Source organism: Rhinatrema bivittatum, chromosome 2 (assembly GCF_901001135.1).
Source record: "Rhinatrema bivittatum chromosome 2, aRhiBiv1.1, whole genome shotgun sequence".
Classification (NCBI taxonomy): domain Eukaryota; kingdom Metazoa; phylum Chordata; class Amphibia; order Gymnophiona; family Rhinatrematidae; genus Rhinatrema; species Rhinatrema bivittatum.
The window spans coordinates 169,889,441-169,916,937 of record NC_042616.1 but is presented as its reverse complement, the minus strand read 5'-3'; the positions used below and the strand labels follow the sequence as shown (position 1 = coordinate 169,916,937).

The following is a 27,497-nucleotide window of genomic DNA, read 5'->3' as shown; positions in this document are numbered from 1 at the left end:
CATTCTTGCTGGTACTGCTAGATCTATCTTCAGCGTTCGACGCGGTAAATCACTCACAACTCCTAAACCAACTATCAAACATAGGAATTAAAGGCACAGCTCTCAATTGGTTTAAATCATTCCTATCAAATAGGTTTTACAAGGTCAGAATAAACAACAAAGAATCTGACCCCATCCTATCAGATCAAGGTGTACCACAAGGCTCATCGCTCTCTCCCACCCTGTTTAACATTTACCTCCTCCCCCTCTGCCATCTGTTATCACAACTCAAGCTCACGCATTACCTCTATGCAGACGACATTCAGATCCTCATCCCCATCACAGAATCAATTCAAAAAGCCTTCGCCTACTGGGATAATTGTCTCCAACCAATTAAACAACTACTCTCCAGCCTGAACCTGATTCTAAACTCAAGCAAAACAGAGCTGCTACTGATTTCACACAACCCGAATACCCACCCAATTAGCCTCGCACAACCCACACCTTCAAACATGGAGCTCTCTGCAGACGTAAGGAATCTAGGAGCATGGCTAGACAACCAACTTAACCTAAAAAAATTCATAAACACAACCACCAGGGATTGCTTCTTTAAACTACAGGTCCTAAAGAAACTAAAGCCACTCCTTCACTTCAATGACTTTCGCCTCGTTCTCCAATCCATTATTTTTTCGAAACTTGATTACTGCAACTCAATCTTACTTGGACTCCCCGCCAACAGCATCAAACCTCTACAGATGGTACAAAACACCGCAGCCAGAATCCTAACTAACACTAATAGAAGAGACCATATTACCCCCATCTTGAGCAACCTCCACTGGCTACCCATCAAGCAGAGAATCCTATATAAAACCTTAACTATTATTCATAAAGCAATTCATAACATCGCACCTGTATCTCTACAAACTCAACTACGTCTACACTTACCCTCCAGACCCATCAGAAGCATCTACAAAGGCACATTAGTCGCAGCTCCAACCAAATCAACTCTAAGAAAAAGAGCACTCTCAACTGCTGGACCACACCAATGGAATGCGCTCCCACCAGTCCTACGACTCGAACCTAGTCTACCAGAGTTCAAAAAACGGTTAAAAACCTGGCTCTTCAGTCAAGCCTTTCAATGCCCAGAGGGTAAATAGGCACCTCAGCATAGACTCTCAGTTCCAACCATTGCAGGTTGACATTAACACCTTGCACTTAATTACATATAAGTACTTGCTTATTCGTTATGTTGATTTAACAGTCATTATTTACATACTATATAACAGTACATTATTTACAAACTATATAACAGTACATTTGCAGATTATCTTCACTACTAAAGTGCCTTGTAAAAAGTTGTACACACACATTCTATTCCAAAACACTAATAATGTTAATTGCCATTTGCTAAATGTTATTTTTACCTTCAATGTTCCTTGTAATAATGTTTAATGGTTGATTGTTATTGTTATTGTTCAATGTTCTATGTACAAAACCCCGGTCTAACCTCCCAGACCAGGGCAACCTTTTCGTTACTTGTAAACCGGAATGATTTGTATTGCATACAGGAATTCCGGTATATAAAAATTAAAAATAAATAAATAAATAAAACTTCATCAAGGTGCAGGTGGCCGTGTTGGCATGTTACAAAGCCAAGGTGGAGGGCGGCAGCCTAGCATCTCACCCAGACGTCTCCCGCTTCCTGAAAGGGGTCAAGCAGATCCAAACACCTCTAAAGTGGCCGGTGCCCCTATGGAATATCAATCTAGTCCTAGACTTCCTAGCAGGAGCTTCCTTCAAACCCATCCGCGGTCTGTCCCTCCAACTACTAACATTGAAGACTGCATTTCTAGTGGCAGCCTGTTCGTCTCGCCGCATCTCCGAGATTCAAGCACTGTCCTGTCGAGAACCGTTCCTCAAGCTCACACCGGGATCCATACAACTATGCACGTTCCCCTCCTTCCTCCCAAAGGTGGTTTCTCACTTCCATCTAAACCAAACCATCTCGCTGCCATCACCAGACGAGCATAAGGACTCTGAAGAATCTCGCCGCCTTTGCCATCTTAATGTCGGCAGACTCCTAGTCCGATACCTGGAAAGGACAGAATCTGTACGAAAGATGGACCACCTATTCGTCCTTCACAGCGGGAAGAAACAAGGGGAAGCGGCCTCGCGGGCAACCATAGCCCGCTGGATCAAAGAAGTTATCAAGGCGGCCTATGTAGAGGCAGGCAAGCCTTCACCTCTACAACTCAAGGCCCATTCCAATAGAGCCCAGGCAGTGTCCTGGGCGGAAACCAAGATGTCACCCACCGAGATCTATCAGGCGGCGACATGTCCTCCATCCACACCTTCTCTAGGTTCTACCGCCTGTATGTTCAAGCTCGGGAGAACACAGCATTCGCAAGGGAAGTACTAAGTGGGCCACGGGCAGCCTCCCACCCGGTTCGGGAATAGCTTTTGTACATACCATTGGTCCTGAATCCATCTGCTACATGCTAGGAAATGGAGAAATTATTTACCTGATAATTTTGTTTTCCTTAGTGTAGACAGATGGACTCAGCATACTGCCCACGGCTGCCGACAATCACGGAAACCTCGGGTGACAATCCCCGAGAGCAAGATAAACACAGGTAAGCCAAGCTTCCCTCTAATTAGGCCATCCATACCTACCGGGTGACGGCATTTCTCGGTTGAGTGCACTGGCAGTCTCCAGCTATAACCACATCAACCAGTCCAAGTTAACCAAGTTATGCAAGTTAGTCCAAGTTAATCAAGTTATTCAGTCACACATATATCCACAATTGCTTTTCGAAGAGAATACTGAAGAGCAGAGCGCCCTACAGGGGTATATGTACTGGGGCTGATGTCAGATTGAAATCTGATCCGTCAACTGCTATCAGGAGCACACTATACCCATTGGTCCTGAGTCCATCTGTCTACACTAAGGAAAACGAAATTATCAGGTAAGTAATTTCTCCAATGAAGTTCCACATGTAACCCAGATTGATTACATCCATCACCCTCTAATCTGAGGTAATTCAGGCCCACTCCTGGTGAAATTGCTGCAAGTGATCACCCACAGGCAACACCAAGGAATGGACTGACCAAGTGTCATTGGGAGGCTTGAGCAGTTCTAGCGCAGGAGGCTGGCTCTGACCTCTGCCTTCTCAAAATCACAAAAGGGCCAGCTCTTTTCCTTAGAACTCTGTGACCCTCAAAAGGAATAAGAATAGGATTGTCTTCCCAGTCTATAACATCTGGACTCCCAGAGTTGGCCTCGACCTCAATTAGACTTAAAAGACCAACAGCTTATCTTCCAGAAGCCCCTGGGCTTAGGATCCCCAAAATTCTTTACCAGCTGTTCCAGGTCCTCCCCAAAGAGCAGCCTGGCCTTAAAGGGAGCTTGCCTAATCAAGACTTGACCAGGAATCTGCAGACCAGTTGCGGAGACAGAGAAATCTCTTGGCTGCAACTGAAGAAGCCACTGATTTGAAAGACACTTGCAAAAGGTCATAGATTGTCCACCAAAAACTCTGTCATGTCCTCATTCTTTGGGAATTTGATCCAGTGCAAGAGCATCAAGATCACAATATAGACACAAATCAAAATCTGGACTTCCAAAGCTGTGAAGGTGAACATATGTTTGAGCAGAAGTTCAGTCCTTCAATCCTGAAGTTACTGAAGAGAAGTACTGCCCTCAACCAGGATAGTAGTGCACCTTGTGACTGCAGTGACTAAGGCATCAATCTGAGGCAAATGAAACAGATGCTGTACAGCCTCAGCAGCCTGAGGATACTATGGACTTTAGAATAGAAAATACCCTCTTCCCCTGTGGAGTCAGCTGGAGAGCTGGTTATGTGAGGTGCTGGCCACCCCCGTGACCTTGTCTCCCCAAATTGTGCTTTTGAACTTTCCGGTGACCGCTTTGCCTAAATCTCAATGTATTTTTGTGAAGGCTGTTCTATTGGCGGTGAGGGGGGTCCTGGCTAGAGACTGGCGGAGTGCTCATGTCCCCCCATTTGATAGTGTCTTGAGACGCCTTCACTGGGTATACTATATGGAGAAGCTAACTGCAATTAAATATGACCGCTTAGTATGTTATGCTGAGCCTTGGAAATAGTATCGGCAGTGGCAATTGACACATTGTCAGGTACCTATTTGAACTTGCCTTCCCTATGGCACTACATGGTTGGTTTTTGCTCTTTATGGATTCCTATGGGGATGTGTTCCTGGGAATGGCTCATTGCTCGAGAGAAGGGATGTTAGATAATTTCTGTGGCCCTTGATATATGGTTTTGTTTTATATTTTTATATTGTTATTACACAATGTATTTTGTTTTCTTATCTCTCTTCACTGGGGGGGTGGTGGGGGGGGGAGTGGTTTTGTTAACATTTAAAAGACAGGGATGCTTATGTGGATTTGTTGTACTTCTTGTATTCTTGATGATTTTTGAACTTTTCTTGTTATGCACTGATTTGACGTTTGTCTGTTACCCTGTGTATAAAGTTTATTATTAAAAAAAAAAAAAAGACCCTCTTGGTGTCTTAGGGTCTTCATTACTAGGCCAGTTTTGCAAAGAGTAAAGCTGTGGAACAAAAAAAAAAGCTGAGCTAAGCAATTTGTTTTTGCATGTGTTTAAAGTGTTAATATCTGATTTAAGAAATGAATGATTAAGTCATAACTGTCTGAAAACAAGAATTATTTTAAGCCCGCACCTGGAGTATTAGATCATAAATGAAACTCCAGTTCCCCTTTTTGTAGAAAATAAACGTTTTCCATTTGAAAGAGTGAAAAACATCACATGATGCTCCATCTGAGATGGAGGACTTAAGGACAGCTTGTCCTTGGATCTAAAATGGAGGATAAGATCTAAGATGGAGAATAAAGGTGCATATTATAGCTTACATCATTCTAATTATTAATCAGTGTATCTTTGGATTAAGGAATAAACCCCATCCATGATTGGCCCTATGAGGTGATGTCATGAGAATATGATGCAAAAGTTCAAATCAAATAATAAAGCATATAACGAGCTGCCTGTGTAGGATGTGGCAGAGCAACTGAATTCTTAGATTTTACTGTTAGAGCTTTAATTTTTGCAATAAAACCACATAAATGAGGAAGTTTTGGTTTCATGTCAGACTTTCTTGGTCAGCCAATCTGCCACTTTAAAAGTTGCTCCATGAAAACATTTATTTGGGACCTGTTGATCAGTTTTATTCTGAGATCAGGTTTTTTAAAGGAAATGGGACATTTTTCCAAATTAGTGCAATACAACCTAAGAAGCCTCTGCACACCCCTGAGACCACTCTCAGGGGCCTCCCGCTCTGTTAAAACTATCTCCTCAACCTTAGAGTAGTGGGGGAATATCTCTAGAGGCTTTACGGACCTCCCTTAATAATAGGATTCCAGACTGGCGTCTCCACTACAACTGGATCTGCTATTCTAAGGCACAAGACCGCTTGATCTATAAGGGCCACAATTTCCTCCTTGTGAAATATACGAATCACCTTGTCATCCTTTCTATCCAAGGATTCCTCACCTTCTTCAATAGAAGGAATGCTCTAGAAACCAACCTCATCCTCAGCATCCCCTGGAAGCTCCTCTTTCCCCGACGAGGGACCGGTCAAATGATCCCTGGGGCTTTTTGAAGCAGATGTCCCTGACAGAAGAGAAGAAATCACAGCTGTCTTTTTAAGTACTTAAAAAAAAAAAAAAAAAAAGAGAGAGAGAGAAAGACAGGCACAGAAATGTGGGAGTGGGAGAAAGGATGAAGGATTCTCTCTTGTACTTGCTGTAAATTCCAGAGCTCCCTTGCAGGTTTCCTTCTCTTTTTTTTTTTTTTTTTTTAAACAGAGCTAAAGAGAGAAATCCCCCCTTGGTGGAGTCTAAGTCCCCTCTGGGACTGGTAGCCTCCAAAGCAGGCTTTTTCTCCTGGCAGTACCAAAAGTATCCTGGAAATCCTGATGCATTTCCAATGAGTCCTACCATCTACGGGAGGCAGAAAACACTAGTTTGTGTGCTGCACCACCTATATATAGTGGTGATAATATCACAAAGAAAGTCTGCATGCTCTGCCTCCATCTGCTGGTAGGGGGACATAACCCTCCTGTAAGGTCTCGCCAGACTGAAGTAGCAGGATAAGATGGAAGCAAGTATTGTCTTTGCTTTTCCCCATTTTAGGGTTATAGGAGGAATAAGAAAATGAAGCTATCGGGACCAGACAATCACAAAGAGACAGCATGTCTCAATGGTGATGTGGTCATCTTTGACCTAAATGCAGTTTATAAAATGTTAATTTTGCTACTTTAAGTTAAAGTAATAGAATCATGAATTTTATTTTAATCATTGCCAGTGTCTCTTCCAATGGTTGTAGAAAACTCTGAGCATTTTATTCAGTCTCTGAGTTTTAGTTAAATGATGCATATGTTAAAAGGTTGATCCTGGGTTTAAATTGAAACCTAATTTAGGATTAGAATAATTGATAATTTAATGTCTGGGGGTTTTCTGCAAGAAGTCTTTTGGTGGAAGTTTCTAGTGCAAATTGTATCCCAAATGCATTGGGGATGTTGAGGGAAAATCCAGCATATTAATGTTTATAATGGATACCTACAGCAGTGATACACAACCTGACACACTCTTAGTTTGTCCTATTTGGCCAAAGAGTTTTTAAAACATCAGAACTGAATTGGAATTGGTACTTGAATTTGAAAGTTTAAAATAAGAGGACATTAGAATGAGGCTTTCAGTTTATCTTTCTAAGGTAACTCATGGAGTGATGGTTGTGCATCGCTGGAAGAGAAGTGCAGACTAGATGGACCATTTTGGTCTTTATTTGCTATCATGTACTATATTGCTATATTGGTAAGAGAAACAGAATAGGAGAAGCCTGAACAGGAACAGATGTCTGTTTTTATTCTAGCTATTGTGTTATAATTATTTTTGAAGTAAAAATAAATATTAATTAGCTTATTTCCTTGATACTGTTAACCCCCTTACTTTTAGGCACGTATTAGTGTTAGGGAAATATATCCCTGAAACCCATTTATGTATATGCTCTCAAATAGTAGTATTTATTCAGTAAAGCATTTACTAAAATTTGAGAATAGACCATACTGCAGCAAGATCTTGGTGTGTTCTCTCTGTTATTGGTACAGAGTTTGCCATATTGATAAAAAAAAAAATAATACTTTTAGACCTTTGGCTCTTATTAGTAAATGAGTATTGTCCTTTCCTCTAGCCCTCTCGACTTGAAATCCTAAAAGCCCTGAGCCATTCTTTGCCTCTGACAGAGGATGTCGACTTTCCATATTTGGCATCAGTCACTGAGCACTTCACTGGAGCTGATCTGAAGGCATTGCTGTACAATGCCCAGTTAGAGGCGGTGCATGCCAGTCTGCTATCAAGCTTACCACAAGTAAGTTATGCATAATGCTTGTTTGTATCTGTAATAAAGTTCTAAACATAATGGGCCGGATTTTAAAAAGGTTACGCGCGCCGGGCCTATTTTAAAAAGGCCCAGCGACGCACATAAAGCCCCGGGAGGCGTGTAAGTCCCAGGGCTTGCAAAAAGGGGCAGTCCGGGGGCGAAGCTAGAGGCTCCAGGCACAGCGGCCATTTGCTGCTGTGCTTGGGATCGCGCGCCGGCAGTTGGCCGGCACGCGCAACTTACTTCAGCCCCAGGGCTGAAGAAAATTTTGCAACAATAAAAAGAAATCAACAAAGGTAGGGGGAAAGAGCAGGGAAGGTAGGGGAAGGGAAGGGGGGGTGGGGGGGTAGGGAAGTTCCCTCTGAGGCCGCTCCGATTTCGGAGCGGCCTGGGAGGGAGCGGGAGAAGGCAGCGTGGCTCGGAGCAGGCTCGGCACGTGTAAGGTGCACAGTTGTGCACCCTCTTGCGTGCGCCGCAGACATGTGCCTGCTTGTTATAAAATCGGGCGTACATGTGTGTGCGCGCCAGGTAGAGAATGCACATGTACGCCCACGCGCTCCTTTTTAAAATCTACCCCAGGTTCTGCTGTTTCTTTATGCATTATCTGAATAATGGTTAGCACTTCATAAATATGTGAAAACATAAATGCTGCTTTTCAAAGACCATGACATGCTCTAATTCTTTTGTGATATTCTGCCTGTGGTTCCAAAGCTAAAAATGCAAAATAGGGAGCAACAGAGCATCTCTTTCTAAACATGTAGAAGCACTGCTTTCATTCTCTTGCATCCAAAGTGCCACATTCTTGGGATTGGAATGAATCCTGCATCAGCCACTGTCATAAAAAACATTCTTATTAAAGATGAGGCATCACAAAAATGTTTTGTTTTATCATGTTTTGGGTGGGATCTAAAAATGTCTTTTTTTTTTCCTAGTCTTTCATGCATTTTATTAGTCATTTGTTCTGCTTTTTTTGTCTTAATCATACCCTTTAGGCAGAGTTTTTTTCATTGTCCCCAGGACATTGCTATAATTGGCTATCTCTGATGAAATCATATGTAAAACTTATAATTTTGAGGCAAACAGAAACAGTTATACCCTGTTAAAAGATCAGAACATTTCTCAGCTGTGTAGACTATTTTCTTTCTTACCAGGCAACAATACTCATGTTTGTCTAAGATCTGTCAAAAAGCAGTGGTCAAAAGTAGAGTGTCCATAGTTTTTGCAAATTAAATCAGTTTTATTTAACCTCAGAAATTAAACAGTACATTTGTAATCCACTTTCACAATCCTCCAATACAGATTGCATTTCGATTAGCTGCGTCGGGGGAGACCTCAAGCAAGAGTCTAGGTGCTTCACAATACAAGATTGAATGGCATCATTCCTGTTGCATTATTACTGATGGCTTGGTCTTCCACCGCTCTCTTACACTTTTCTAAGATCAGTGCAATAAACTCAAACGGCATGAATAGAAGCAGCTAAGCTAGGTACTAGCTTGATAGGTACAAAAATGATATTTCAAAGACATCATCTAAAGAAGAATTAGTTAATTAAACAAAGGTTTTGGGGCAGCATAGTTCTCCCAGTACAAGCAGGATGGAGGTCCTCACATATGGGTGATGTCACTGGATGGAGCCCTATCACGGAAAACTTTCTGTCAAAGTTTCTAGAAAGCTTTGACTGGCACACTGAGTGCACTGAGCATGCCCAGCATGCCATTATCCCTGTGTCCACAGGGGTCTCCCATAAGAACATAACAAATTGCCATGTTGGGTCAGACCAAGGGTCCGTCAAGCCCAGCACCCTGTTTCCAACAGAGGCCAAACCAGGCCACAAGAACCTGGCAATTATCCAAACACTAAGAAGATCCCATGCTACTGATGCAATTAATAGCAGTAGCTGCCCCTAAGTAAATTTGATTAATAGTCGTTAATGGACTTCTCCAAGAAATTATCCAAACCTTTTTTGAACCCAGCTACACTAACTGCACTAACCACATCCTCTGGTAACAAATTCCAGAGCTTTATTGTTCGTTGAGTGAAAAAGAATTTTCTTCGATTAGTCTTAAATGTGCTACTTTCTAACTTCATGGAATGCCCCCTAGTCCTTCTATTATTCGAAAGTGTAAATAACCAATTCACATCTACTCATTCAAGACCTCTCATGATCTTAAAGACCTCTATCATATCCCCCCTCAGCCATCTCTTCTCCAAGCTGAACAGCCCTAACCTCTTCAGCCTTTCCTCATAGGGGAGCTGTTCCAGTCCCCTTATTATTTTGGTAGCTCGTCTCTGTACCTTCTCCATCGCAATTATATCTTTTTTGAGATGCGGTGACCAGAATTGTACACAGTATTCAAGGTGCGGTCTCACCATGGAGCGATACAGAGGCATTATGACATTTTCCGTTTTATTCACCATTCCCTTTCTAATAATTCTCAACATTGTTTGCTTTTTTGACTGCCGCAGCACATTGAACCGACGATTTCAATGTGTTATCCGCTATGACGCCTAGATCTCTTTCTTGGGTTGTAGCATCTAATGTGGAACCTAACATTGTGTAACTATAGCATGGATTATTTTTCCCTATATGCATCACTTTGCACTTATCCACATTAAATTTCATCTGCCATTTTGATGCCCAATTTTCCAGTCTCACAAGGTCTTCCTGCAATTTATCACAATCTGCTTGTGATTTAACTACTCTGAACAATTTTGTATCACCAGATCATTTATAAATATATTGAAAAGTAAGGGTCCCAATACAGATCCCATACTTTTTACTTTTCCTAGAAGCCTCTCATGAGGAACTTTGTCAAACGCCTTCTGAAAATCCAAGTATACTACATCTACTGGTTCACCTTTATCCACATGTTTATTAACTCCTTCAAATAAAGTGAAGCAGATTTGTGAGGCAAGACTTGCCTTGGGTAAAGCCATGCTGACTTTGTTCCATTAAACCATGTCTTTCTATATGTTCTGTGATTATGATGTTTAGAACACTTTCCACTATTTTTCCTTGCACTGAAGTCAGGCTAACAGGTCTGTAGTTTCCCGGATCGCCCCTGGAGCCCTTTTTAAATATTGGGGTTACATTAGCTATCCTTCAGTCTTCAGGTACAATGGATGATTTTAATGATAGGTTACAAATTTTTACTACTAGGTCTGAAATTTCATTTTTTAGTTCCTTTAGAACTCTGGAGTGTATACTATCCGGTCCAGGTGATTTACTACTCTTCAGTTTGTCAATCAGGTCTACCACATCTTCTAGGTTCACCGTGATTTGATTCAGTCCAGCTGAATCATTACCCATGAAAATGTTCTCCTTCTCCAGTACTGGTACCTCCCCAACATCCTCTTCAGTAAACACTGAAGCAAAGAAATCATTTAATCTTTCCACGATGGCCTTATCTTCTCTAAGTGCCCCTTTAACCCCTCGATCATCTAACGGTCCAACTGACTCCTTCACAGGCTTTCTGCTTTGGATATATTTTAAAAAGTTTTTACTGTGAGTTTTTGCCTCTATGGCCAACTTTTTTTTCAAATTCTCTCTTAGCCTGTCTTATCAATGTCTTACATTTAACTTGCCAACGTTTATGCATTATCCTATTTTCTTCTGTTGGATCCTTCTTCCAATTTTTGAATGAATATCTTTTGGCTAAAATAGCCTCTTTCACCTCCCCCCTTAACCATGCTGGCAATCGTTTTGCCTTCTTTCCACCTTTCTTAATGTGTGGAATACATCTGGACTGCGCTTCCAGAATGGTATTTTTCAACAATGACCACTGCTTTTGCACACTTTTTTACAAACAGTCTAACTTCAGTTAGTCAGCCAGAGTGACTCACTGCTCTCTTGATTAACAAATGTTGGTACCTATTCAAACCAAATCACACTACCTCAACACCTTTCCAAGCTGAGTAATTGAGCTGAACTTTTCAACCTTTTTACTTAGGTATACACTGCTCCTAGCTTATTTCTAGCTTCTGGCTACTTTTTGGGGTTTTTTGGTGTTTTTTTGTTTTTTTTAATACAGTCAGTTCTGCTTACTAGCTGCCTTACAGACTTTTAAAAATAAACACACTACATACTGCTTACTAGCTGCCTTATTGACTATTTAAAAATACAGTCTATTATTCCCTACCTTACTGACTATTAAAAGTACAAACACACTAAATAATATTCCCAAATAGTTAACTTTGCCCCAATACTTTTAAAAAAGACAATTTCCCAAGCAAAAACTTACTGATTCCTTTCAGCCACCAGCAAGGTGATCCTCTCCTCTCATTGTTTCAGTTCCCCAGTCAGAATGCCGGACCAGACGCTCCTCCATTTATTTCGTGGTGCCCAAAAAGGAAGGATCGTTTCGGCCGATTTTGGACCTCAAACAGGTCAACAGGGCGTTGCGGGTACCTCTGTTTCGAATGGAGACATTGAGGTCGGTCATTGCGGCAGTCCACAGAGGCGGGTTTTTGGCTTCTTTGGACTTGACGGAAGCTTACCTTCACATAGGGATCCAGGAACACCATCAGTAGTTTCTGAGATTCATGATCATGGGTCAACACTATCAGTTTTGCGCCCTCCCCTTCGGGTTGGCGACTGCTCCCCGTGTGTCCACCAAGGTGATGGTAGTGGTGGCAGCAAGCCTATGATGGAAAGGGATCTTAGTACATTCCTACCTGGACGACTGGCTCATACAAGCGAAGTCGGAAGCCCTCTGCAGGGTGGCGGTTCGTTCGGTTTTGCGTCGCCTGCGGTCCCTAGACTGGGTTGTCAATTATGCAAAGAGCCAACTGATCCCATCCCAGGTGTTAGAATTTTTAGGGGCCCAGTTCAACACTGTCATGGGCAAAGTCTCACTACCTCTCGGGCGCATGGACAGGTTGATGTCTCAGGTGCGACGGCTACTGTCGTTCCCCACCCCAGTGGTTTGGGACTATTTTGGTTTTATGGCATCTACCCTGGAATTGGTTCCTTGGGCTTTTGCGCATATGAGACACTTGCAGAGAGCACTACTGTCTCGTTGGGATTCCAAGTCCAAAGAGTTCCAGCTTCTCTTGCCTCTGCTCGAACCTGCCAGATCCAGTCTGGACTGGTGGCTCACTCCGGATCACTTACTGCAAGAGGTAGACCTCGAGAACCCTCAATGGATAATTGTGACAACCGATGCCAGCCTATCCGATTGGGGGGCGGTTTGTCAATCAAGGTCAGCTCAGAGTCTTTGGACTCAGTTACAAGCAAAGTCGTCCATCAACAGATTGGAGACCAGGGCGGTTCGACTAGCACTGCAACAGTTCTGACCAATGATCCGCTGCAAAGCAGTATGGATTCTCTCCGACAATGCGACCACGGTGGCCTACATAAACCGGCAAGGAGGCACAAGAAGTCGTTCCATGGCCAATGAGGTAGACATGTTAATGGTCTGGGCGGAATGTCACCTGGCCCGAATTGCGGTGTCTCACATAGCCGGGGTCGACGACGTTCAGGCGAACTTCCTCAGCCGACAGTGGTTGGATCCTGGAGAATGGGAACTGTCCGAGGAAGCGCTGCAGATGATCTCGAGACGATGGGGAACCCCCGCCTAGACTTGATGGCGACTCGTCTGAACACAAAGGCAGCTCGCTTCTTCAGTCGCAGGAGGGACCATGGGTCAGAAGGTGTGGATGCCCTGGTCCTTCCATGGCCAGCACACATTCTCCTTTGTGTTCCCTCCCTGGCCACTGGTGGGAAAGGTATTGCATCGCATAGAGCCTCACCAGGGACCGGTGATTCTGGTGGCCCCGGAGTGGCCGCGAAGACCGTGGTTCGCCGATCTGATCAATCTAGCGGTGGACGGTCCGATGCACTTCAGTCACTTGCCCAACCTTCTAAGGTATGGTCCAGTATTTTTCGATCAGGCCGACCAATTCTGTCTAGCAGCCTGGCTTATGAGAGGAGGCAGTTAAGAAAGAAGGGTCACTCGGAGGTGGTTATTTCTACTCTTCTCTGTGCAAGAAAAACTTCTACTTCTATCACCTACATGCGAGTATGGAAGGTGTCGCGGGTTGAGCTTGTCCCCACGACGGGCCACTATTGTTCACATTCTATCATTCTTGCAGGATGGCTTACGCAAGGGCTTGTCGTACAGTTCGCTCAGGGTTCAAGTATCTGCCTTGGGCGGTCTTTGGGGTAAAGTTGGTGGTATTTCCCGGATGTGATACGGTTTTTGAAGGGGGCCAAGCACTTGAAGCCGCCAGTACGCGTGGTTTGTCCATCCTGGCGTTTAAATTTGGTTCTTCGTAGCCTCTGCGGGTCACCTTTTGATCCCTTGAAGCGGGCTACACTTAAAGACTTAACGCTTAAAGCAGTGTTTCTCATGGCTATCTATTTGGCTAGGCAGGTTTCGGAGCTCCAAGCCTTGTCATGTCGAGAGCCTTTTCTGCGTATCTCTGATTCGGGTATTTCTCTTCGCACGGTACCCTCCTTCCTTCCAAAGGTAGTCTCAGCCTTTCATGTCAACCAGGTGGTTGAGTTGCCGGCATTTCCTGATGAGAAAAAGGATCTCAGGAGATTGGATGTCCGTAGAGTCCTCTTGCAGTACTTGGAGATAACAAATCCGTTTCGATTGTCTGATCATCTTTTTGCGTTGTGGAGCGGTCCTAAGAAAGGGACTAAGGCTTCAAAGACTACCATTGCCCGCTGGTTGAAAGACGCTATTGCTTCAGCTTACATTTGTCATGGACGACCAGTCCCGGATGGTCTTAAGGCACATTCTCTTCGGTCGCAAGCAGCGTCCTGGGGAGAAAGCCACTGTGTCTCACCCCAAGAAATTTGTCGGGCGGACACTTGGAAATCCCTGCACAAGTTTGCTAAACATTACCGGTTGGATGTGCAGGATCCGAAGGTGGATTCTTTTGGTAGCAGTGTGCTTCGCGCGGGACTCTCCAGGTCCCACCCCTTTTAGGGCAGCTTGGGTACATCCCAGCAGTCTGGACTGATCCTGGTACATACAGGGAAAGGAAATTTAGTTCTTACCTGTTAATTTTCATTCCTGTAGTACCAAGGATCAGTCCAGACGCCCACCAATATACAGGAGAGTCCGTTCAGCTGTTTATATTTCTCTTGACAGATTATGTTCCAAGCCTGTTCATTTTTGCAGCATACTTATAGTTCTAATTGTTCTTTCTTAGACATTCATACAAGTTCTACCTTTTTTTTTAACAGATTTAGCTTTAACTTGGTCTAGTCATTGGTTGATAAAGCGTGTTTATGCATAACAGACTATGAAAATTATAGCAACAGCCATTCATTCTGCTTTGATATCGATTATACTGAGGGATCGCAGGTGGCACCCCAGGTTATATGGGAGGTGCTTTTCAGCTTTTCTCTGACTCAATCTGCTGGAAGGGAGGCATAACCCAGCGGTCTGGACTGATCCTTTGTACTACAGGAACGAAAATTAACAGGTAAGAACTAATTTTCCTATCCTTCCACACGTGCCCTCGACTGTATTTCATCCACCAGTGATCTCCCGCTTCAGTTTCCTAAGCATTGACAACACACTGCCAGGGGCACTGAAATAATTTTTATAGTGGAGATGAAGTGTGCCTTCCCCCTTATCCCCCTCTGCCCCTTTCTTTCCCCATCTTTCCTCAGTGGTCATACCATCATTATTTATGTAATGCATCATGTGCATTTGAGGCTCTGGAAAACTACAGTGGTCACCCTTTTCTCCTATTTGATTGTTTTTATAATGCAATATATTTTGCTAAATGGGAAATCTGATAATTAATTATTGAAACATTTGGCAGACCTTAAATGAAAGGTAAAGACTTTTTATTTGTTTGTATGATCATCCTTTCTTAATAGCAAGTTAAAAGCCAGAAAGCTTGTTATAACAAACTTTGTATGACAATACTGCGGATGATTTATTTAAGGGAATGGATGTAGATTGTTATAAAAGGATATATCACTGCAATTTGTTCATAAAATATGGACAATTATGTATGACAGTTTTTATATTGTTTGTATTTATGTATTGTAATTTATATATAGATAACTTTTTAAGATATTTTTTTCCTCTTTTATTCTTTTTTGACCCAGGAGACCAGTTCTAATTCTGACAGTGATCTCAGTCTGTCCTCCATGATTTTCCTAAATCACAGCAGTGGATCTGACGATTCAGCGGGAGAGGCAGAAGGCAGTCTAGAACATTCTCTCATATCTCTAGAGTCTTCTGAGCCGGTTCCTGAAGACCCTCGCTCAAACATGTGGCGTCTTTACTTTGGAAGCTCCTATGAATCTGAACTAGGAAATGGAACGCCCTCGGAGCTGGTAACTTTTCATATATATTTGCTCAGTATTTTTATCAAAGTAATTTTACCCCTCTGGCTCTCTCTTTATACCCATTCCTAGCATACAAAATCTCTCTTCCAAAATGATGATCCACTTTGTATGTACTTTAATTTTCTTGATCTTCATTTTAAGTCATCAATCAGAATAAACAATATTAAGATTTCCCTTTATATTTCTAATTTTCTTTTTCTTTCTGAGAAAAGAATGCTTCTGCTGCTGAGTCACTCTCACCATTACAGATCTTGAGTAAATTGTAATAATAATCGATAGGAGGCACATTTGGCCGGAGGATCAAAAGTAACAATAAAAATATTTACAATTTGGGAATATAAAACAAGAAATGTAGATTGTGAGTCAGAAATTAATTGACAGATTAGGGGATCAGAATAGTATTTACAATATTAAGAGTATTGCTAGTATATAGGTCAAAGGGTGTGCTTAGTGTTATTGAAATGTAACTGATTGGTATGGATAGATAATATTGTATAAGTGGCATATTAAATATTATCTGAAGGGAAGTGTTCATAAATTGTAGGCTTGTTTAAACAGCCAGGTTTTCAGGTTCTGTTTAAATTTCTTATGGCAGGGTTCCTGGCGCAGATCTGTGGTCATTTTGTTCCATATGTTGATTCCATAAATCATAAATATGTCATAAATCTGTGTAGTTGTTATAATGATATATCTGAAATACTGTATTATAATGACAAAAGTAATTTTGATCTTGGGTTGAGGGGGACAGATTTTTATAAAGAAAAAGTGGAGATCTAGGAATAAAACTGGGACAGGAAGGATTATATGCAAGAAATCAAGAATAGATGAAGTTTAACTACTCCAGTGCTGATACTTTAAAATTTTCAGGAGTTCACAGCTGTCTTCCATTATTAGCAAGAAATTGCATTTTTCACCAAGGAAGTTTATGATAAGTTTAATGAACATCCATGGATAAAATAGTGTGGTTGCTGTATTAGTTCACTTGAATGCGTGGAAATATAGGTCGATGAAAAAAAAATTATAGAAGGTGATATCTTGTCATTGGACTAACTTAATACATTTCTTGACTAGCTTTTGGAAGCTAACATCCCCTTTCTCAGGACCAAACAGAGTATCCATGAACTGCTGTGACCATCATTAATCACGACTGCAGGTTACCAGTGGCCCCTTTACAGGGCCAGAGTTATAATACTGCCACTGTAATGAAACTCAGCTGAGAGAGGAGAGCACCACAATGAAACAGGAGGTTATAGTACAGTGTGATATTTTGCTGTTCCATTTCTCTTAGCTTCCAAATGCAAATGGTTGCTCTGAGAAATCTAATGCAGTTTGATGCGTAACTGCTAAAAGATGCCAAGACAAATAGTAAATCCCATCTGATGTTCAGCTGATCAGCAGACTGTAACCTAAGCCTAGCAAGCAGGGGCTGCAGAACTGCAGAGTTTCATGTCATGGCTCACCCAACAACTGAAGGTTTTGAAAACTCTTCCCGTACAGCAGTTTTCACTGTACCCAGGGGTGCACTGTGTTTTCAACAGCTTGTGCAACAGTGGTTGGGGCAGGAAGCAGAGGGCTGTTCACTGCTGATGAAAATCCCTTGCATAAGCCCTGTGTGCCTATGTCTAGGGAAGGGGTGAGTACTGAGTTTGGTCCTAGGGCCAGGGAAGTGGAAGATTGCTGGGATAGAGCATTGGGATAGAGGGAAGAGTTCTGGAGTCATCCCCTAGAGGGGGAGGATAGAGAGAGGAGATGTGTGTGAGGAGGGAGGGTAGGAGAGAAAGTTGATGCATGCACCTTCTCCTCCAATCTACACCAAATGGCAAGATTGACCACAACTCAAATGTTCCTGGGTATGGCATTTGCAGAGAGGGGACTGAATGGGGAAAAGAGTTGGAGAGAAGATTTGCTATTTCAGACTACATACAAACACTGTGCATTGGTCGTGGAACTGGATCTATTGGTGTCTGCTGAAGTGGGGTGAGCGCTAATCCAAGTTATAAAAAGAAAAAAAATTGATTGGGCTCGAAAATCGACCAGTTGTGAAGGAGAAACAGCTGACAAGATATGCTGGACTTGTGGCAAATAGAGAAACCTAATAAGAAGCTGAAATCTAGTTTAAAGGACACTGAGTGATGTCTTGTATAAGTCTCTTGGGGCTGGATTTTCCAACAGCGCGTGCCTCTCTGAATTCGGAGGTAGCGGGGGGGGGCCTGCGAAAGCCGGCAGCGATCGCACCACTGCGGTGCTATCGCTGCCGGCTTTCGCACCCAATAGCACCATCGTAAAAAGTGGTGCTATTGAGCGCGCTACTGGCAGCGAAGTTTCCAAGGTGGCCGCCCCGACTCCTCCTCTTCTGGTGCTGATGCCGCCCCGACTCCACCCCAATCTAGATATCTCATGCATGCGATAGGGTTTGAAAATAACCCCCTTAGTTACCATTTTCAAGGTCACAGTGTGACCATACAAGAAACTTGCAGATGTGGCAGTTGCCTTGTTTTTCAGGCTTTTAAGCATTGTATCTCTTCGATATGGAATGTGTGCTATACAAAGTGAGACTGTATGCCTGCTACTGGAGTTATAAATAGCAGACTCATAGGTATAGGGATTATTCTTAGCTGTCTGATGGGAATAGAATCCTTCTCACTGTGCTCTGAGGAACTATACATTTTGTTGATATCTTTTTATTGGACTAACACAGTACGTTTCTTGACTAGCTTTTGGGAGTTAATACTCCCTGCCTCAGCTCAAAATAGAATGAACAAAAGATGACATTACCAGAAAATACAAGTAAATCCTAAAAGGAATTCCAGTGGTGATGTGAAGGGGAAAGGAGAGGTGGGGCATAGCCTGCAGCATGGTACATTACTGGAATATGTGTGCCGAGGAGCGAATACCCCTTGTTATATTTAAATAGAATTTTTGTGTGGTGGGTTTTTTTTTTTGTTTTGTTTTTTTAATGCATGTTTTGTGGTGGCTCAATATTTCAATTTTATTTGAATTAACTTTTGTGATTATTATTGAACATGTGGTATATAAAATCAGAATGAATTAAACTAGTTACATAGAACTCAAAGCTGGAGAAACTAAGAAAAATCACAAGACCTACAGCCACTACTTCTGGAAGATGAGTTACTTAAAGAAATCTTCCTTGTCTCACCGATATTGGCCTTAAGTCAACCATATAATCTAAAGCCTAAAAGTAGTGTGTAAAAAAAAAAGTATATAGATATGTGTGTGTATATGTATGTGTATGTATATGTATATATAAAAAATTTAAAAAATGCTTCTTACAGAAACTCAGAAGAAAATGGCACACATCCCTGCAAATGTACCATGATGCAAGCTCGTAACTTGCTCACAGCTTACTCACAGTACAGATATGCACATGCTTTTCTAGTAGCATAATAAATTACTGTCTTCTGTCTTCACAGAATTCTCAGTGCTTGTCTGGACCAAACTCCATAACACATGACTTCAATGGTGTGATAATAAGAGATTTAGTTTCCTCACAGCCTTTAGTGTTCATAACATCTTCACAAGAAGGAAACCAGGAGCTTAATCAGGAGCAAATAGAACAACTCAGGACTGAGATCAGTGTCATCAAGGCCAACTACAGGAGCAGGAATGGGGTATAACCATTTTCAAAATGATTTCATGCTGCATTGTTTTCCTTTGGTTTACTTTGTTTTTGTGCCTGCTGTCCTTTTCTCTCTGTTCCAAAACATTGTCCTTGCTAGTCAGCTTCGCCCAGCACTGGGAGGGGATCACCTCGGACCGCTGGGCCCTTTCCATTGTACGTCGGGGGTACCATCTGTGCTTCAGCCAGCTCCCGGAGACCTCTCCCCCATGCCCTTCGTGGGGTTCATCCACCCATGTGGTCGTTCTTCAACAAGAACTTTCCACCCTCCTCACAGCAGGTGCTGTGGAACCGGTTCCTCACGGACAGCAGGGCCACAGGTTACTCGAGGTATTTCCTCATCCCAAAAAGGAATGGCGGCCTGCGCCCCATCCTCTGCCTCAGAGCACTGAACAAGTTTCTCGTAAGAGAAAAATTCAAGATGCTGATCCCCCTCCTTCAGAGAGGAGACTTGCTCTGCTCCCTCGACCTGTCTGAGGCAGACGCACATATTACGATCGTCCGCAACCACAGGAAGTACCTCCGCTTCATGGTGGGGAATGCACATTTTCAATACAGATTGCTGCCCTTTGGGCTGGCATCAGCCCCATGCACCTTCACCAAATGCTTGGTGGTGGTAGCGGCCTAGCTCTGTCCATGTGTTCCCATACCTGGATGACTGGCTGGTCAGGAGCGACTCCTGCTCCTGAGCCTTCCAAGCTCTGACCCTGATAGTTCAGACCCTGCAGACTGTGGCGTTTGTCATCAACTTCCCCAAGTCGCACCTCTGTCCGTCCCTGCAGCTGGACTTCATAGGCGCCAGGTTGGACGCGGCAAAAGCTTTCTTGCCCAAGGATCCGGCAGTTGCCCTCTCCTCGCTGGCCACCCTCATCCGCAACAGCGGGAGGATGTCAGCCCGTCTCCTGCGCCACCTGCTGGGTTACATGACTGCCTCTGTCCATGTGACACCCTTCGCCCGCCTCTGCATGTGGACCCCTTAGTGGGCCTTGTGGGATCAGTGGCAGCAGACATCCCAGGATCTGGAGGCTGTGGTCACGGACCCTCTCAAGCCATCCTTCTAGAACATGGACTTCCCATCCAGCCCGCGCCGGCCCAGGTGACCCTCACCACTGAGGCTTCTCCACAGGGGTGGGGAGCCCACACGAACAGCCTACATACTCAGGGCCTTTGGACCACCGCTGAAACACGTTGCCAGATAAACTTTCTGAAGCTTCAGGCTTTTCGGGATCAGTTGTCATCCAAGGTAGTTCTGATCAGGACGAGCAACCAGGTCATGATGTGGTACATCAACAAACAGGGCAGCATGGGCTCATTCCTCCTCTACCAGGAGGCAGTGCAGGTTTGGAACTGGGCCCTTTCCCAACGGATGTATCTGCAGGCGACCTACCTGCCGGGTCACCTCAACATACCGGCAGACCATCTCAGCCAGTCCTTCCAGCCACACGAGTGGTCCCTCAACCCTGCGGTAGCGGCAGAGTTATTCCGTCGCTGGGGTACACTGGATGTGGATTTGTTCACCTCCCCTCTCAATCACAAGGTGAGCAGGTTCTGCTCCCTAGTAGAGGGGAACGATCATCCGGCCTGCAATGCCTTCTCTCTTCACTGGGGGCAGGGCCTCCTGTATGCATCCCCATCTCTCCTGCTCCTCTCGAGGAATCTGTTGAAGCTTCAGGACAGGGGGACCATGATTCTCATGGCACTCTCCTGGCTTTGGCAGGTTTGGTTTCCACTCCTCCAGAACCTGTTGGTGTGTGCACCCAGCACCACGCGGGCACTAGCCCTCACGGCTTGGATATTGAGCACATGATCCTCCAGCCATTGCAGCTTTCCGACTGTTTCCCAGGTCCTGATCGAGTCCCGGATATCTTCCACCAGGAAGTCCTACTTCTCAAAGTAGAAATGCTTTTCCATCTGGTGCGGAGGGCATGGGTTGAACCCCCTTCTCCTGCCCTCTCCCCCGCCTGCTGGATTACCTGTGGCACCTGTCTGAGTCTGGGCTACAGACCAATTCCATCAGAGTACACCTCAGTGCAGTCAGCACGTACCACCGAGGTGTTGCTGGCTCACCCGTTTCAGTCCAGCCCCTAGCTGGCCGCTTCATGCGGGGTCTCCTCCAATTGAAGTCCCCTCTTCAGCCTCCAGCAGCATCCTGGGACCTCAACATGGTCTTGGCAAGACTGATGTGGCCTCCCTTTGAGCCTCTGCAGTCCTGTGGTCTGAAGTTCCTCACCTGTAAAGTCATATTCTTGGTGGCGTTCACTTCCACTCGCAGGGTCAGCGAGCTTCAGGCCCTGGTTACGTATGCACAATACACGCGGTTCTTCCACAACCATGTGGTCCTGCGAACGCATCCTCGATTCTTGCCCAAGGTGGTGACTGATTTCCACATCCGTCTATCGTTCTCCCCACCTTCTTTCCGAGGCCATATTTCCATCCAGGGGAATGTGCTCTCCATACCCTGGACTGTAAATGGGTGCTGGCTTTTTACCTAGACCGCACAGTGAGCCACAGACAGTCCACCCAGCTCTTTGTGTCTTTTGACCCCAATTGACTGGGGTCAGCAGTAGGTAAGCAAACCCTATCGAACTGGCTGGAGGATTGCATTGCTTTCTGCTATACGCAAGCAGGCCTCCAGCTGGCCAGCAGAGTGAAGGCTCACTCTGTGCGAGCCATGGCAGCATCAGTGGCCCACCTGCAGGCGGTCCCTATCGCCGGAATCTGCAGAGTTCACTCCACACCTTTGCGGCTCACTACTGTCTCGACAGGGATAGTTGCCAGGACAGCGCTTTTGGCCAGTCTGTCCTCCGCAACCTATTCCAGTCCTGAACCCAACTGTTCTTAGCATGCTCTCTGTGGGGACAGACCGCCCCTGCTTCACACAACACCGCAGTTGTGTTGTGCCTGTTGGCACCTTGTTCGTCTACTGTGGGACCCTCTGTTCCCAGGAGGCAGTCTGGAGCTGTATAATCACCCACATGTGAGGACTACTATCCTGCTTGTCCTAGGAGAAAGCAGAGTTGCTTATCTGTAACGGGTATCCTCCTAGGACAGCAGGATGTTAGTCCTCAGGAATCCCACCCTCCTCCCCACGATGTTGGGTTCACCTTCGTTTTGTTTTATTTTTCGCTTGTATTTTGCTACCTTACGAGACTGAAGGGGGACCTCGTGTGGATGCGCAGATAGCAGCAGGCTGGGCATGCTCAGTCTGCCAGTCAGAGTTTCTAGAAACTTTGGCAAAAGTTTTCCAAGCCGGGCTCCATCTGATGATGTCACCCACATGTGAGGACTAACATCCTGCTGTCCTAGGAGAGCACCTGTTACAGGTAAGCAACTCTGCTTTCACATGGCACTTTAGCTAGAGTTCATGCCCCTTAAGTGAGGGAAGCCTTGCTGCCATGCTGCAGCTGTAGAAAGGAGGAGGAAATCTTGTCATGCCTCAAATGATGTAAAAATAATAAATATGGGACAACAATCTAAGGGAAAACAGTCATGTTTTCACACTGTAAAATATCATGGATTATATACTCATGAAACATGATCGCAGTCATCTAGCTGTTTGATCCTTAAAAGATGAGGGTTTTTGAAACACAGTGCATGCAAAGCTCTGTTCTTATATTTATACCCTTCCTAATCAATCCCAAAGGATCACTTACATATGCATTTGGGTCACCATAGCAGCTGGCAAATACAGCAGTTCAACCAAGTTGCTAATTTTTCCAGTAATTATCCTGAATAAGAAACACTACCCTACGATTACATGTTCCTCAAAGGAATCTCAGGTCAGCCAATAAAGCACTGCTAACCATACCCTCAGTCAAAACAGCAAAGTTAACCCAAGTTAGAGAGAGAGCACTATCTTTGGCAGGACCATTATTATGGAACACACTACCACTTGAACTAAGACTAATGAAAGAATTAAAACTCTTCAAGAAAAGCCTAAAAACTTGGCTTTTCAAAAAATCATTTCACAGTGAGAGTGTTGAATAACAACAATAAATACTTCCAGCTGAAAGTCACCTATATATAAAAAGTAGAATTATTTTATTTTACTCATAATTAAATATTAAATGAAAACAATATACACATATATGATTATCCTGACAATCATATAAATGGTAACCTCTTCCCACTTCTCATTTAGAGTATATTATTGATCTATGTAACCGTAAATATTGGCACACTATGGATAACCTAGAAACCAAACCTTTTCGTGCCTAAATGTAAACAGTTGTGATGGTACATTACTAAACGACGGTATAGAAAAGTTTTTAAATAAAATAAATAAATAAATAGACATTAAAGGAAGCAAATGGGAAGCCGATCAATGATGCTGGAAAGCAGGACAAACGGTAGTGATCGGTAAAATAAGGGATTCTTTATTGGTGTTAGCCCAATTCTGGCCGAGTTTCGCTCGCGTAGGAGCTGCCTCGGGCTACTACAAAAACAATATTAATTAAAAATAAACACAAACAAATAAACATAGATGTATGTTTTTTTATTTAAAATTATTTCTTACCTGCAGTTTCCACAGTGCAAGCTGGGGTACATCATAGCCCTGGTATTACATTTCTTCTTTGTTTTGGCAGTGTTTCCTTCAGCAGCTTTGGGCTTCCAGCTTCAACAGAACCAGCCTCTGTTGGGCTTCATTCACAACTGCTGGAGGGGTGGGGAGAGCAGGTTACCCTATTTTTATATCCCCCCCTCCCCTCCCTTTCAGCTTAAGTCCAGCCATCACAGTGACTGTCCTCGGCTGGGTGCTACAAACTGCAGCTCCACCCAGAACCTGGCTAACAGACTGAGTCAGGCCACTGGGTGGACACAATAGCATTTCAATTATGAATTCATCTGGATCCAAAGAATATTTCTGAAAACTCGTAAATGGCCAAAGCACAATTAAAAGGAAATGCAACATATGAAAGATGACCCAATTCTATACTCTGCAGTTATGTTTCACAAGTTTAGCATCAGGAAAATGTGCTCCCTCACATTTGTTTCCCTGTCTGCTGTGCATGAAGCTCCATAAACTCATTACTTTGAGCGTTCCCTCCCTCCCCTTGTTATGATGGTTTGAGAAGCTTCTTATTGGACTGAGAGCCCAGTAATGAAGAAGGCAGTCCTGTTAAAGAAAGCCAACCATATTGTTGTAAACTATATTTGTTTTAACATATAACTGACTGAGATTGTGAGGTTCATACATAGATTTCTTAGGCTGTCTGGCTGGAACAAAGAGTAATATATTATAAACATGTTTTGTTTTCTGCCAGTGTGATCTATTTCTGTATACAATTGTATTTTCCCATGTCCTTTCTTTAAAGGAAGATGTAGCCCATAGTCAGGTGGAGACAACCAAACGCAATCTGTTTATTTGCCAGTCCCATCTATTAACTGCACTCGGCAACACAAGACCATCCATCAATCAAAAAGACTGGAAGAGTTTTATGGAGCTGTAAGTATGTAAAGCTTGAGATAGAAAACTGAAATACCATATGTGATTTGCTTATACATCTGATGCTAAGAAGACCGGGTTACCTGGCCACTAAAATAGTTGGCGGGGCAAACATGTGAGCTGTGACATGAAAGCAACTTCCTACGGCCAAAAAAGGGGCGGGGGGGGGCGAACATGTGCAGCTGGCCGTGTCAAGGCGGTGCAGTATCACTCGCTGTAGCAGCCACGCCGAACACTTTCGCCCCGTAGCACCACTAGAAAAGCTGTAGTTATTTCCGGCACTGCTGGCAGCGATAATATATGAAGCATTATCACCTGCAGTGCTACCGGCCCCTCATTATTCAAAACCTCGCCCAAACTCCTCCCTTTTTTATTTTAATTTCAAATTTAAATATTCAAAGCGCGATGCGGTAACTATCGCGAGTTGATGAATGACCCCCTACGTTCTTTAATGAGCAGCTCGAGCTTGCGCTTCAGTGTCTTCATGTTAGTGTGGTGGGGATGCTACTACGTAGCTTGGATAGTGTCAGGGGTCCATCAGCCAGTCAGATTATTGGCTGGCATGCCTCTGTCCTATCGTAATATGTACAGCGTTCCAGTGAACAAAAGCAGGAGTAGTTTGCAATATTTTGGGAGAGGAGGATGGGGGAGGTAAGGGTAGCAATTTTCTCCTAATCCTTTGGGCTTCTAGCTGACTCAGAACTGGCCTCTGCTGAGCTATGCTATCATCAGCCCTCATTCACAGCTACCTGGGGTTTTTCCTCCTTTTTATAACGTTATTCTGCCCTTCTTCCCCCTCATCTAATGTGGCCATTGCCACGATAGATTTTGGTCAGGAGCCACAAACTGGCTGTTTTCAGAGCCCAGTTCACACACACATCCTGAATCTACCCACTAGGTGTCACCATTGTGGGATAATTGGGATACCCCAAATGGACCGTGAACGCTGCCGCCGCACCATCCCCAGCTGGAGAAATCTCATTCTACCACATGCATTGCGGTAAAGAAAAAAACATAACTAATGTTAATGACCTGGATCGATGATCTCCTACAGAAATAGCCCAAAATGGACCTGCCCATAAGGTCTGTACCAGCGGTTGGGAATCCTGGCATTATCTACCCCCACTCAGCTGATCCTCCAAAGGGGAACACCCCCATCCCCCACCTCCTGCCCTAAACCCAGTCAGCTAACTCCAGAGACTCGCAAGACATTCTCAGTGACAGCCAGTTAAAAAGTTGGGCTGTCGGTAAAACAAAAAAACACCTAAGACTGACAGTTAAAATGTTTCTGGGGAGTTGGCAACAGTGCCTCTCCACTGTACCCTCCAACTGCACACCATCTTCTCTGAGGAGGAGGAGGTTTTGCTACTGAGCAGGGCCTCTGGCATTGGCAGTTCCAGTGACATATGTTCCTTTCTTTATTTCCAGCTATGATCATTTCCAGAATCCTGGCAAGAGGAAAGGTCAGAGCGGAGGCACTGTAAGGGCAGGGCAGAGAGTCACTTTGGCATAGTTGCTCGCTGCTCAGTTTCTTCTCTATGAATTGGGCTGCTGCTGATGTGCGGAGTTAAAAGTATATTTTAAGCTGTCAAATTTTTAAAAGAATCATTCTAGTCTTGTCTTTACATTGATCCATGTACAGATTAGCTGGTTGAAGGATTTCTCAAACATTCTTTGAGTACTGTAAAATAATTTAAGAATTTTGTCAATTTATTTTGTGCAGACTGATTTATATTTTTCATTAAATCTCTAATACTGGTTATTTTGTGATTCAAGTGAGACCCCATGTTTGTGTTTTTTTGTTTTGTTTTTTTTGCAAAGATATATCACAGTCTGAGATTGTTATTGGACAGTACTGTCATTAGAAAGAGATTGCCTCATCTTTACTGTGAAAATAATCCTTAGACTATTGAGTTAACCATCTGTTGGATTTCAGACTCACTCAAGAATGTGTATACTGCCTTCTGTCAGAGGTATATATAGCAGAGAAACTTGGGTTTGTATAAATAAATGAAACAAGACAGCTTAAAGGAGGATTCTTGTCTGATGCTGAGGCGTGATTCTAAAATAATACACAGAAGTACATGATGGAAGCTGCATTTTTCAGAGTTACAACTCAAGGATAGTTGTATTTATTGTGTAAGATTTGATTACACTCTTCCCATCAAAAAAACACAGAAGCAAGTTACAAATATTTACATAATAAAACAACCTCCCCAACTCCCCAGCCATAAAAAAACAATTGCTCCTCACCACCCACTAATTACCGACTCCCAACACAACTTTAGCTTCACTCTCTATTCCATCCCCCACCATCCTAACAGCTCTGCTGTCATCTTCATATAGACCCTCCCATCCTGCTTTTATACAGTCATATCCACTCTTCTCCTAAGTCCTCTCTCTTTACCCAACCTGGCAAAAAAGCCAAGCTTTGACTGATTTCCTGAATTTCAAGTAATTCCCTTCAAGTCTCCATTCTAACAGATTTTTGGCCCATGATGAGTAACAAAGCTTCACCTCCTTAAGGGCAAACAATACTTAAAAGAGCATTCTCGGAAGACATCTCACTGGATTGTCTTGTTTTATCACGTTGGCCAGATATTTAGGAATACCAATGCAAATATAATTAAACATCAAGACCAAAATCTTGAAATAAATTTGTGCCTCCAAAGGTAACCAGTG

At 43.6% G+C, this 27,497-nt stretch overlaps 1 protein-coding gene across 1 annotated transcript in view; it reads left to right on the top strand.

Annotated features, from left to right (window-relative positions):
- The window catches only part of PEX1 (peroxisomal biogenesis factor 1), a 189,344-nt gene extending 162,754 nt beyond the window's left edge, over positions 1 to 26,590 (top strand). The window contains exons 20-24 of the mRNA XM_029588869.1: positions 7,224 to 7,400; positions 15,490 to 15,720; positions 19,164 to 19,361; positions 24,685 to 24,815; positions 26,244 to 26,590. Coding sequence (XP_029444729.1) covers positions 7,224 to 7,400; positions 15,490 to 15,720; positions 19,164 to 19,361; positions 24,685 to 24,815; positions 26,244 to 26,328 — 822 coding nt within the window. The 3' untranslated portion in view covers positions 26,329 to 26,590. The remainder of the gene's footprint in view (positions 1 to 7,223; positions 7,401 to 15,489; positions 15,721 to 19,163; positions 19,362 to 24,684; positions 24,816 to 26,243) is intronic.
- The last annotated feature ends 907 nt before the right edge of the window (positions 26,591 to 27,497 follow it).